The sequence below is a fragment of the Triturus cristatus genome, chromosome 1_2 (assembly GCF_964204655.1).
Source record: "Triturus cristatus chromosome 1_2, aTriCri1.1, whole genome shotgun sequence".
Classification (NCBI taxonomy): domain Eukaryota; kingdom Metazoa; phylum Chordata; class Amphibia; order Caudata; family Salamandridae; genus Triturus; species Triturus cristatus.
In genome coordinates, this window is record NC_140580.1 from 1,110,568,980 (window position 1) to 1,110,582,814 (window position 13,835).

At 42.2% G+C, this 13,835-nt stretch overlaps 1 protein-coding gene across 6 annotated transcripts in view; it reads left to right on the forward strand.

Moving 5' to 3' along the window:
• Positions 1 to 13,285, forward strand: part of NEK6 (NIMA related kinase 6) — a 516,220-nt gene extending 502,935 nt beyond the window's left edge. For all 6 annotated transcript variants that reach the window (XM_085613747.1, XM_085613749.1, XM_085613748.1 and 3 more), the window contains one exon: positions 11,728 to 13,285. In XM_085613747.1, coding sequence (XP_085469873.1) covers positions 11,728 to 11,838 — 111 coding nt within the window. In that variant the 3' untranslated portion in view covers positions 11,839 to 13,285. The remainder of the gene's footprint in view (positions 1 to 11,727) is intronic.
• The last annotated feature ends 550 nt before the right edge of the window (positions 13,286 to 13,835 follow it).

A 13,835-nucleotide genomic window follows, 5' to 3' on the forward strand; every position in this document is an offset into this window, starting at 1 on the left:
GCCTGTGCCACCAGCTCGTCCTGAGAAACTCCATCCGAGGCCATAATCATGAGTGTTAACTACTAGTGAAGCAACCTGCAGGTCATCACTAATACTACTAATCTACTCCAGCTTCAGAAAAACAACAGGAAAACTCTACCATGCCAGCCACCGAATCACCTGACAAAATGTTGGTGGGCGTACAAAATGCCCGGTTTAATACCCTTTGGCTACCAAGTAGCCCAAATGAAGCCCAAATCCCAGAGCAGTCGTCTGCCAGCTCCACTTCCCCCAAAATACCAAGGGGCCGACCGCCCTCTGGTTGGCTGCCCCGACTGCCCCTCCTGGGCAGACCCCGCTCCTCTTACTTTTGCACTGAATGAATAATATGCCTATTTTTTCTTAATTTCCGTAGATGCTCATGAATTTGTTGAGTTCAAGTTCCTGTATGATGTGTTGCAAGAACACCGCTTTTCCAGTTCTGGCTTTCCTTTTACATATCCCTGTGTTTGTGTGATGGTCCAGTGGGCTGTATTAAAGCACAGCATGTTCTAGAATACACTGGCCTGCTAAATGAACGCATCTGAGAGGAGACAATGTGCCCTTCTTACAAGAAGTTCTTTTGCTAATCCTAGTCTCTACAGCAGATCACTGCGTTGCAGAAGACAGTCTGCCAGGCAATGTGGCAGCATCCATATATTCAACTTTAAGGTTAGTAGAGAAGGTGGTTAGAGGCCTCCTTCGGGGAGCAGACTCAGACTGTGCAAGTTCACAAATTGAGGATAGTTCCCTCCCTAGAACAAGCCATCAAAACAATAGATATAGTCCAGCAATCGAGTAATAATCATGGGGGCAGACATTGAATCAAATTGTGTGACTTGCATATTGTGGTGCATAAAACATGTAATATGTGGAACAACAGACTGAAACTGCACATTGTCAATAAAAGCTGAATTAGGCTCAAGGTTGGGCAAGGTGCACCAGCACGATCAATTTGTCAAAGCACGCTTCAAGTGAAGATGCTTGTGGAGTAAGTGTTAGCCCGGAGTGCTATGTTTGGGAGTAGGTAATGCTTCTAATACAAGCATTGGCAAAGCCAATAGGTTTTGGGAATGCGAGGACCATTGGCTTTGTCAATGTCTTTTAGCAATGTTGTAAAGCAGCGTCATAAGCATGCTTTCACAAGCCGGAACGAAGGTAATGAAAGTGATGCTGTAGCAAACCAATGATAAAGCAATGGGCAGGATTTAAGCACACTGTCTGTAAACAAAATGTCTCGCAGAGACAGCGCATGCGCTGTCTAGCTGAGATCTAAAAAAGGCGGATACCTTGTGAGAATATGCGTTCCCCTGAAATCAGAAAAGAAGGGTGAGATTGGTAAATTTGAATGAGAAAACACAGAAGATTATCAATGGACTAAGGGAGGTCAAACCATGATTAAGGGGATGGGAGAGTCTGCATTAGGTGCTCCAGACGTCTTACCAGTATGTGTGACATAAGTACCTCTAGCGGTCATGTGAAGAGTCCTACAGTCTGGTCCCCGGTACACTGCTACCAGAGCCCAGTAGAGTGGTGGTAATCACGTTAGGGTTGTAATAGCCATCATGGACATCTCCAAGTGCGACGTCAACAGCATCGCTTGGTTCTCCAATAAATCAAGCGTGCCAAAGGGAGGCAGTCGACATAGTGGAATGGAGTTTCAATTTTTGCCCAAGTGCGGACTGGAAACTGGTGCAGGCCAATATTGGCCCGTTCAAATCGGGCTGGAAACTAGAACTCAATGTCTTTTTTTTTAAGAACAGATGAGGGCTCTCGAACACCCAAACCAGTAACCACAATAGAGATGACCGTCTAACATGGGCATCACAACTGAGAGAATTCTGGATGAAGTGTTCCAGGAACCTGAAATAGATGTCTACATTCTAAGGAATCCGATTTTAAACCAAGTGCAACTTTACCCCAGGTCAGCATGCAGGGAACTCCATAGACCCTTCCAAGCAACAAATAGGAAAATGCCTGGATAAAGTTTTTACAAAATACAAGAGAAAGCAATAACTTCCGAGAAGCATCCTCAACTAAGAATGGAAGGCCATAAAAGGCCTCAAAAGAAATCTTTAAAATAAGAGGGTAATCTAGTTATACTCTACAGCAACAACTATACTAAGCAACGACAAGACTTGCTGCAGAAACTTAACCATGACACCCACTGCTAATGTATAGAAACTACTGAAACAACAAGTGGAAACACGGTTTTCCAATGAATTATTGACCTCAGAGAAGAAAAGTACTTATCATAGACTGTCCCAGTGATGACAGCACTATGTCTACTTCCGAAACTTCATAAGGGGGTATCTGCTTCCAGATTGCCCCATAATATCAAGGATCAGCTCAGTTTGCTCTTGCCTGGGAAAATATATAAAGACCTGGGCTTCAAACCAATTTCCCCTACAGATTAATTGAAAGTAAGTAGAAATCACAAAAAAAGATAAATGACAACTGCTTGCAAGAGTGTAAAAAAAACAAGCGTGGTTACAATATTTTGACTTTTTTGGATAGAAGGGAAGTGTATGCCAGTTTTAGAAAAAAGACATTCTTTCTTTCTTAATATTTTTTCAGTTTTAAAAAAACAAAAACATTTTGGGCAGATAGTGGCTGAACTGTCAGACCCTTCAGGTTAAACCAAAAGCTACTGACGTCCTTACAATCCTTAAAGTGTGGGGAAAAGGTCACATTTGGCTTTCATATCACTGTGGAAAAAAAGGTAATAAAGCTTAAACACAAACTGTCCCAAATGTCCAAAAATTGCATATACTGGGTGAGACTGAATGCATATTAGGGGTGAGCAGCTCTTAATAGCCAAATACTGGATTTAAATAGGACTATGATAATGTCTTCTGTCATACGGGGCAGCATGGTTGTCAGCTATGCAAAGAGACTAGCGACTGAGTGTTGGGACCGAGCCCTAAAAACGGTGCTAAAGATGGAGAAAGTGCTATTGAAATGATCAGCTAGTGAGAAAAGAAAGCATAGTGCAGTATGAATGGTGAATGTTAGGGGGTCGTGATCACCAGAAATCTTAGATTGAAAGAATTGACAGCCTCGTGTGTGGGGCCGGTAGTAAAATTATCCAGGTTGAGAAGAGACAAAATATCTAATAAGGATTGTAATTGAAAGCGTCCCAGTTGAACCGACTCATCCACTACACTCGCCAAGAAGTGTATCCTGTTCGATGCAGAGGTACCAAGAAGTTTGCAAGAGATTCACGAGAGTGATTGGCCATGCGAGGGCTATATTAAAAAGAACTCAAACAAAAATAGACTAAATCCATGCCAGATGTCCTGTCGCCATGTTTATAGCCAGGTAGAGTGGCCAAGGTGAACTCTGGATCAGATCAATCCTGGACTCTGGACTTCGTGGTAGCTGATTTGTCACGATCATGATCAGGAAGCGTGCTTGGGAAGTGGCCTCTATTGGGATAACATCTGGATAGGGACTCCACACACACGCTTGGATGAGCCTGTTTTGGAAGACATGACCTAGGAGTGCAGTGCCGGGCGAAACATCCATTAAGCGGATGTAATCTTGTTCATTTTGCATTATGCTTGTTACACGAAATTCCCAAGATTACACAAAATCGCGTAGTTAAGCGCCATTATTGGAAAAAGTTTTACAGCCGTTTTTGGAGCCTGTGGGTTTTTTCTCACGTTTTTGTAGCAAATTTATATTCTCAATAGATGCAAGGACACGTTTTGTGCTAAGACATAGTGACAAATGCCGGTTTAGCATTTTGCGTAATGTTTCTGACAATTTGTGTATCTACGCAGATTTTGCACAACCCTAGCCAGGAGTTGCTCCTTGTGTAGTGCATGTATTGTCTCTTCGATGGATATCGTTGGGAGAAATGGGAAGTTTGTCTTCGCGCCCACGCGGATAATGCGCACAGACAAGCTTGCCACTGGTGTGGTGTGCGACAACCGTGCTGTCTGGCTCATGACGTAGCCTGTGCTCGCAGAAACAGCGTGGATTGGAAGATCTCTAACAAGGGGAGTGAGTAAAAGACACAGAAGGACGGTCAATGCTGAAAATGACAACAAACTAGAATCCAGATTCCTTCTTCCCTAAAATATTCGGTAAGAAAGAAAACAAACTTTGAGAGCCATGGCCTAAAAGAAAACACCATTACAACGCCGTCTTTCCGTGAAAGAAAAAGATTCATCTATTTGTAACAAAGGGTTAACAAAGAGTCTGTTTATCAACAATGTCGTGCATTCAGAGAAACCTTTGTGTATTCGAAGCTGTAAAGTCTCTGCTGTTACCTCGAACGTGTAATGTGTGTTACCCCCTCTCCATTTGTTACAGCACGGCAGCACACACCTCCGTGTGGGGTTTGCCTCCTGGCAGCTGGAATGAGTGTGAGCTGCCAGATGTGTTACCTGTCGGAACAATTACTGTGCGCGTGGCCCCGCGGCAGCGCCGCGGCGTATGTGCAGCTCAGTGATACGGTGCGGGGTGTGAAGGCGGGAGCGCGCGCCAGTCTCGTGCGCACGAGTGCAGATGGCGCGCAGACCCTGCGCACAGAGCCGTTCAGACATTTTGGGAACGGCGAGGCCTCTGGCCCCGGACTCAACGCACCGTAGTAATTGTTACGCCTGGTACAAAAAGTCAGATTGACTTCTGTTAATATTTCATCACAGTGGGAACGTTTTAAAAAGCTATTAATCGGTAACGCTATGCGTATAAACAAAATCGTGTTTATTGATGAAAAAAGGGTTCCTATATATGAACTGCCTGCAAGGGTTCCTATATATGAACTGCCCGCTTATATTTTACAGCAAAAAAAATCAAGCTGAGTTTGAATATTTTTATTAAGATTTTTAACAAGCAAATAAAGTGTGAGCATTACGTCCAAATAAATAGGAAAGATAACACAGTTGTAAAATGTACAAATGAGTGTTACCAAAAACTTTCAAAAGGCCTCCTATTTTCTGTGGAAGAAGTATCCAAAAAGGTGTTAGTCCAAGTCATTTTAAAGAGTTTGGGAGTGCAGGTGGCACGTGTAACATACCTCTAGGTTCGCTTATTCAGGAGGCGTTGTTAAACTATGCTTGTAGTGACCGTGTTTTCTGTAAGAAACAACAATTCGTCAGCACGATGTCCCACTTTCCTCCATTTACGCATTGCCAACTTGTGTATCGCGTGTACATGTATATACGGGACTTCATGACGGCCTTACGCAATCCTTACCAATGTCCGATCCATTAGCAGTGCTTAATTTGTAATACAAGCAGCGCAGGTGCCCAAAGTTCTGTTAGGAGGCCCGCAGGCGGCGCTATTAAATGTCAGCGCCGAATACCCGGGCTGCATAGTCGTGAATCCACCGCATGGCTCTCCCATCCACTATCCGACACTCTCCGCCCCTTTATCTCACTGCGCAGGTTCCCGCTTTCTTCCATTATGTCCGTTTTGCTTCTTTCCTCTTTGTATGTTTTTTACTCTCTTGCTTCCGGTTAATGTCCGATGAGGAAACATAAGTGCCGGAACTGCCACCACCAAGTACTGGCTCAAATTAAGCACTGGGGCCACGGATTTGCAAAATGTCTCCCCGGAAGAAGCGAGTAGCAATGTGTTTGCCAAGTTAACTAAATCAAGGTTTTATCTGAAACACTAACTCGCTCTCACACACTTCACCCGGGTCTGTGTTTACACGTGTGATCCTTTGCCACAGATAATAGCAGTTGGGGGGTGGGGGAGGCCACTTACACGGGGAACAGCTACCATGAATGCAGTGGCACCAGGGCCCATTCACCCCCTATAATGTCTGCATTTTACTACCCCCCCCCCCCCCAACGGAGCCCAAAGGGGCTATTTTGGTTGGTTGCACCAGGCCCATTCCGGGCTTGCATCCTTGCTATACTAGTCTCACAGGGGCAGTCGACACTGACGTGTGAACATGCATGCTTCATATGACCAATAATGCATTCTACTCTTGCCCCTGGGTCTGAGGTGGCTTACTACCTCCCCAAATACTGCAGTACTCAGAAGAAGGCCCTCTCAAGCTATATTCCTTAGTAGATTTCTTTATAGACTCAACATTGAGCATAGCTTGTGTATTTCAAAGTAGAGTCAGACAGTGTTGTCAGATCTGCTCACAAACATGCAAGTTGGGAATCTTTACTGTGTTACAAAGGCTGTCGGTCTTGGACTGTACATGTCTATAAAACCATGAGCGACCCTGTGAGTGCAGGAAATCGCCATTAAGTAACTAAAAAGACGTATTGCATGCCCAGCACAGCTTAGTGAGGCAGCTTGAACTTGATGCGATGAATGTTTTTATGTATATAAAGTGTGCATGTTACGTCATTCCAACATACCTTCTCCCTGGGAAAGACATTGGGCACTCAACTTTAATTGCGACAGAACACGCCTCAGCCTGCCTGCTTTCTGTACGCCAACCCGAAGAGTGGTAATGCCTGGACCACGGTGAGCGATTTAAGCATCATTCCAACTGACCCCCACAAAGGGTGACCAACCGTACGTAAATTTCACGGATCGTCTGTAATTTGGACCTCACGTCCGTTGTCCGTGAGGATCCCTTTCACGGACGCCTTTTGTCTGTAATTGTGGGCATTGCAGGGAACAGACCTGTTCCATGCATGAAGCCTCAGCACCCTAATGGAGCCACCTCACACTCTTCCTGGGAGCACAAGAGTAGCCCCACCCGCCCATTGTCGTTCTGTCTGCGGCTGATTGCCACATACAGAATGACAATGGGCCAGTTTGGAGTATTGGTGCATGCAGTGGCCTCCCCCTGCCCCTGCCCCTACCCCTGCCACGGTCCAGGGCAGCGCATTCTGTCAGATGGAAGGAATGTGCAAAACCGCCACTGCTGCTACCTGAGAGTCCAGTTCATTCAAAGACGCTGGTGAAGCGAGCTAAAAAGAAGGGGCTACAGTTCTTTCAGTCTCATCATTTCAGAAAAGTGCATTTTCAATTATATTCAACGACGCCATGGTTGCTGCATTTTTATTTTATGCAACTAACAACCATTGACAAAGCCAATAGTTCTGGTTTGTTGTAGGTGTAGGGTTACTTGTTGTGTTATATATCTGGATGCAATGACTGAAGAGGCAAAATACCAGTCCGGCGGCACACTATGCGAAGCACAGATTTTTAGCTTAGGTGTTTTAAGCCACGTCCTTAATTACATCAAACACCCCCTTTGGAGGGACCCCCCTCCCTTTTTTTCATCCCACTTAAAGCCCTGGAAAGAACACCTTGTCACAGTCTCCTCATGGCATGGCACTGTGTATCATGCATGACTCATGACTTCTACTTTTTCAGACTGCCTATGTGCAGGGGCATAGTGAATCCTACCCCCACCCCACCCCTTGCTTTAGGAACTATAGCAAGGGTGAAATTCTTGATGGGCCTCTTCTGTCTGCAACTCTGCAGACAAAGGCTCAGCTCGTTATTAATATGAAAAGGTTGGTGAGTGAGTAAGTGTAGGGATGGATGGGTGGATGGCTGGATGGATTAGTGAAAGGGTGAATGGATGAATCAATGGATAATGAGCAAAAGGATGGATGAGTGAGTGGAAGGATAGATGAGAGAAAAGGTAAATAGATGGGTGGAAGGGTAGATGCATGGGTAAAAGGGTGGATAGATGAGTGAAAGGATGGATGAATGATAGGGTCAATGGATGGATTCATGAGTGGATAAGTAGATGGATGGATGGATGAAAGGAAGGCTGGCTAAGTGAAAGGGTCAATGGAGAGAGAGAAAGGGAGGATGGATGGATGACTGAAAAGGTGAATGGGTGAAAGGATGAGTGACTGGGTAGATGGATGAGTGAGTGAAAGGATGGCTGGATGGGTGAAAGGGTAAATGACTGGATGGATGAGTGGAAGGATGGATGGGTGGAAGAGTGGATGGATGAGTGTACGGATGGATAGGGTGAAATTGTGGATGGAGGGATGGATGAGTGAAATGATGGATGGAAGGATACATGATGGATAGGTTTGTAAATGGATGAATATGTTTGGATATAGATGGGATTACTTATATACTATTGCACATCCTACTCTGATGTGTCTGTAAAACATGCCTTTTGTCCCAAAGTTTTGTCCTGAATTTTGACCTCCTGTCCTGAATTTGCACCCATTCCAGTTGGTCACCCTACCCCCACAACTGTGCCAGCTCTCAGTGAAGAAGTGCCATCTCATGCACAGATCTTCCCGGTGGGATATCACTGCAGTATTTCCAAGTTTCAGCAACTCCGCAGCAACCGAAGTTGGAAATGTAGTCGCATACCACTTCGCTCAAGTATTTCTGAACCTTGTCTGCCCTTCATGAGTGCACTTGATATAGAACCTCAGCTGGTATATCCACAGATGTACCCTCTTTAACTTAATGACAACTACATTTCCTGTTACTGTAGTCAGTACTTTGAACATCTGAGTCAGCCAGATTACAGCACATTCAGTAGCTAGTTTCTGTCTGGTCAGACTTCTCACTTTGCCTATGAGGACCGTGATATCAAGGTTTTAATCTCAGCTGGCACAAGTGATGCCTGTAAAGTACTACAATGTCCACATCACTGTAGTTTTACTTCGCACGAGTCTCCTCTAGTTAAAACATAAACCAATTAATTCAATGTTTTATTCACTATCTAGGTGCTCTCTATTCATGACAATATACAGTATCTGTTCATCTTGGAAAGGACTCACGAAGGTACCTGGTTAAAAGACCATTCCAATTCTCATACCTTCTGCTGAAGACAGATAAAACAAACAAAAAAAACCTGTGCATGGGCACAGAATGCAGCAGTTGAATGTGGCAGCCTGAGGCAGTGCAGGTGAATGGGCATCGGGCTGCCTTACTCCAGGAAAGTGTGGGTTGAGAGAGTAACAAGGCCCAGCATACCCGTTCCCCAATTCACTTTCTTTTTTAACTGGAATATAACTTTACGGTTGAATCATTCTCCACACGCAAGGGAACAAATACGAGCAGTATTTTACCATTCACATTCCATTTTTTATGTTCGCCTAATTCAGAGCACATGTAATGGCTTAGTTGTGGCCAAAGCCTCACACGTAGCTTATATGTGACTATTTCTATTGAGGAGCCATACTAGTGGAAAATTCTTCTAAAGTTAGTCCTAATGGGAAAGTGTTTTCAAGAGATTCCAACCTAGAACTAAGACTTATTGCTAAGCACTGAAAATACAAAGTTTTAAAACTACTTAACTCTTTGTTTAACTTTTTTTTTTTTCTGTAAGGCCATGTTAGTGTTACTTTCAGCGTCATGAATGTAAAATGTAATGTGTGGGCTACAAGTTGTATTTAAATTCCCCAAATGTATGACAAAACCATATGGCTGCCAGAAGTACCACAGTGCTCTGAATGGGTACAGTTTAAAAGCACTGCAGTGACACATGAAATGGACTCTGGAGACAACTATTCTTATATAGTAAATACATCACCCCTAAACTGTGACTTGTAAGCCCAAAGGGCTGGGTGCATGATAAATAAAATGTGGGATAATCCCTATTCAGTATAGTGTGCCCTCACAATAAAGAAATATCAAAAAGTTGTTTTCGTTCTGTAGGTTGACCTATATTTTCCATGGACAGGCCTAGGTGTAATTAAGATAGTTATTTCCATCAAGACAAACACTACAAAAAAAGACACAAAGTTATTTTCCACTTAGTCTCAGTAATGTAATTTAATGGTTAAAGTCATTTTTTGACAATTTTAGTGGAAAATAAACTTTATAAAAATGTACTTTGTCCTGAGACAGAAGTGGTTTCGAACGAGTATTGCTTCTCAGCCCATCCCAGAGGCACACGCCTAGATTGGAGTTTACTACCCTGCTCCCAAATCACAGTGGCTTGTCTCTGGGACCAGGAAGGCAAGGGTGGTGTCGGTCAACATACAGGGCTTCTTCAGGACCACAGATCTTTTATGTAGAACCTGTTTCTATGTCTGTGAAAAACCTGTAGTGCTAACCTTAACCCCTTCAGTGCCCGCCCCTTTCCCCGCCCAGTGCCGGCCGTTGCATTAGCGGGCGGGGTCTATGACGAGCTGGACTCGTCATGGGCACAGCGCCACCGCGGCCCATGACGAGTCCAGCTCGTCATGGGCACTGAAGGGGTTAAGATGGGGTTGTAAGTATTGAATTTTGTTTTGGACACAGGAGGAGTGGCACTATGCCAATTAAGTAACAAGAATGCATTCTAAAATATCCGGGACACTGAGACCCTTAAAAAGGAGGGCGAGCACTATACTTTGTCACTGATATAGAACAACCTTGTACATTGAATATATTTGCGGCCCTGAAGTAGCAATCGCCAATAGCGAAACACAAGTTGTTCCAGTACGTGTATGAATTTTTAGGAAGAAAGCTCTGAAGGACGCTGAGGCATACTTCAGAGACATCCTCATTTACGTAGTAGTATGTCTTGAGTATCCTGAGCTGGGTTACCCACTAGAAGATGTACGGAACAATGCGCTGGTTTTGATTTTGCATTAGCCTTTTACCGATTTGTTATTGCTGTCCTCTAATCCATAAATATCCTCATACAGGTAATTTACGTGTCTCCTCATTAAATAACACCTCAGATGGTGAACATTCTCTTTAATCACCTTTAGTTACAATCTACTTGCTCACATAAATAATATATGCTTCTCAATACTGTAAGGATAGGGATAAATGTGCAGTAATCTGGTTAATTACATTTCTTTCTTCTCTGAGAGTAATCCTGCATATGTCCAGGTGTGGTACTGAAACTTCTTTGGCAGCCTTTTACTGCCACAGAAAACCTGGTGATGAGTGGCGGAAACAGCGTTTCTGTGAGATATTTCCCCAAGTTTCTGGACATTTCAAATAACATGAAAATCTCTTCTGGTGATGTCAATAGTGAGCCTGCCAATTCCATCATTGTATGGAAAGCTCCACACCAATGCCATGCAGAACTGTCCTAAAAACAAAAAAAATCTATTTTTCTTCTTTACTTGCACTCAGACTTCTCTTCGATCTATTTCCCTTCTAAGCCTCTATCCCTCTCGCTGTCTCACAGAATAAGACCCTTATGGATCATCAGTGAGATGATGCATAGCTGATCTCTTAGGGGGAAAACAGAGTGCGTCAATCCACTGTGCAAGATGGCCGACAAAGGTGCCAGTTGTCTGTGGAGAGTACAGAACCGGTTGTGCCCCAAGCAGTATGGAGCTGATGACTGGAGGTGTTTTCATTGGTGTGAGGGAGGGAGCACATTGAGCAACAAGTGATCCCAGGGGTCTGCTCAAAAACAGTCTAGTGATTCAGGGACCTAATAACCTTTACCAATATGAGATCTGTATAAACCAGATAGGAAGATATTGTACTTGTTAATTAATGACTTTACCTTGCAGTGATAAAGAACAGGGCTTTGTGCGGTGTCAAGGAGCTTATGCCTAGCTGAGCTTCTGGTGGAAAGCAGAGGGCTTCAATCCACTGCACTAAATGGTCAACTAAGGTGCAAATTCTGTGAAGAGTGCAGTACCTCTCAGAACTGTATGGGACTGCTGACTAGTTTTTATGTTTTTGGGGCGCGAGGGAGGGATGCAACAGAAGATAAGGTCCTTTATGTGAAATTAGATGTAATCAAATGTTTAGATTTTTTAATACTGTCCTTTCTCTACAAGTAGATACAACCCGATTGTAAGATAATGTACTCTGAAATGAAAAACTTTCTTTTTTTTCTTTCAGTTACGTGAACTGGTCAGCATGTGCATATATCCCGATCCCGATCAGCGACCAGATATTACTTATGTCCTGCAAATGGCAAAACAGATGCAAATTTGTACCTCTAGCACCTGAAGCTTGGGCAATTGCTGCGAGAAAAGCCATCACAGCTTAGTCTTACTTGAATGCTCATCTTGGAAGAAACTGGTGCCCCATGATATGTGCTGGGGAGTTTTTTCAGATGCCTCGATTTTTGCAATTGAGGACTCGGACAGATGGCCGTACTTCGAGTGAACGTTCTGTGAGATGTTGCATTTAATGGCACAAGTTGAAGACATTGTTACAGTTCTAGATCTCCAAGGATCATTTCTCAAAACTGATATATGTAGTCTAAGATAGATCATATTAGCAAGAGTGTCTCATGCGTTTGAATGAAAACACTCAGTATGTTAATGGGTAATGTGAAATTTTAAATAATTCCTCCAGTGAAATGTATCGCTGTTTGTTTATACTAATGCAAGTTTTATTTCCAGTTGATTTTGCATAAATTGTTTATTTGCCAATAAGCCTTATTTCAGCAAACGGTTTAGTATTTTTTGTAAAGCCTACGTATCATTCAGTACTTTCCCAAATATGTTGGCATACTCATGCTATCTTTTTTTTTTGTATTCCCACATTTGAAAACCCAACCCTAGTAAGGGTACAATGATTAGACTTGTTTCTGTAGTTGGAATCTTAAGAAGGAATTTTGTGCTGTTTTTCTCTGTTAGCTGAGCCATTTAGGGATTGCTTTGTTGATGTAAAAACTGCTTTCTGATGCAATTTCTTGAAATTCATCTTATGAACTAGAGTAAAATTTTTAAAAAAAATGTTCTCAGTAGAAATATACTTTTTGGAAAGATATGAAATTCATGGTTACTGTCAGTTGCAGTAAAATATTGTTTTTAATTTAAAGAGCAACAATGCTTTACACTAGACATGAATTATAACGTATAAAGAAATGGCCTTTTAAACTGTTTTTTTTTTTTTAATTCAACACAAGGATCAACCTTGATATATTTATCACTGTGAAAACTAACTTATAAATATGAACTATTGCAGAGAACTCCATATCATATGAAGTCAAACGCATTTCCTTAACAAATGGAGTCAAGGATTTTTTTTTATATTTTCAGAATAACCGTATAAGCCTGTGTCATTCATTGAATCAATGATTTGTTTCAGAACATGATGGAAATGTATTCACTTCTTAAAACAGAATCTATGTATTCACGTTAAAGTGTTATCATTTTACCTATTCATGCAATTGACAAATCCTGGAAGGCCAATACCTATGTCTGCTGTTACATCAAAAATACAGCTGTTCTATTCATATGTGAAATAAATGTATGTTGTACAAAATATTTTTTGCAGTTCATGAAACGTCAGATGGCGTACAGTCTTTGTTTACTTTGTTCCTGAAATTCTCATAGGAAATATCAAATGCTACCCATTGTAGTGAATATGTTCAACTTAATTCATTAGATTCAGTTTATTTTCAAGATGCTAACCAGATGTTTTTAATAAATGTATTTGAAAAATCTCCATTGCTTTCTGTGTGGTCATTTTACACAAAGTATGGTACTTTGTGGTAAGCTGCTTATAGAAGAGAAACGATTAATGACAGTGTCAATCCTTAGTCCCATCGAAGCAAATTTGTTTTGTCCATTATGGAAATTCAAAAATGAAATTTTCCAAGTGTGTTTAAGACATGCTTCAGGTTTGAAAAAGACCACAGACTAAATTCAAAAGTGTTCTGAAATTGCGAGAATACAACATTTTTGGTACTGCATATAGTAGCAGTCAAAATGAAACATGTATTTTCAGATGTCTTGAATGCGCCATAATTAAGACTTTCTGCTGTCACCAATTATATACCAACTCAACACTATTACATATTACTCACAGTGCAAATTGTATAATTTCTATATAAACAATTGGATGGGCATACACTACAATTTTGTTGCCCATAACACAAAATAGCATTCATGCAGCGCTCTATAACCAGTAAGCGAACACTTCTCTGATAAAAGTTGGAGGACATATCAAGGGAATGGATTAGCCAAACTCAAGAGAATCAACATACAACTAAA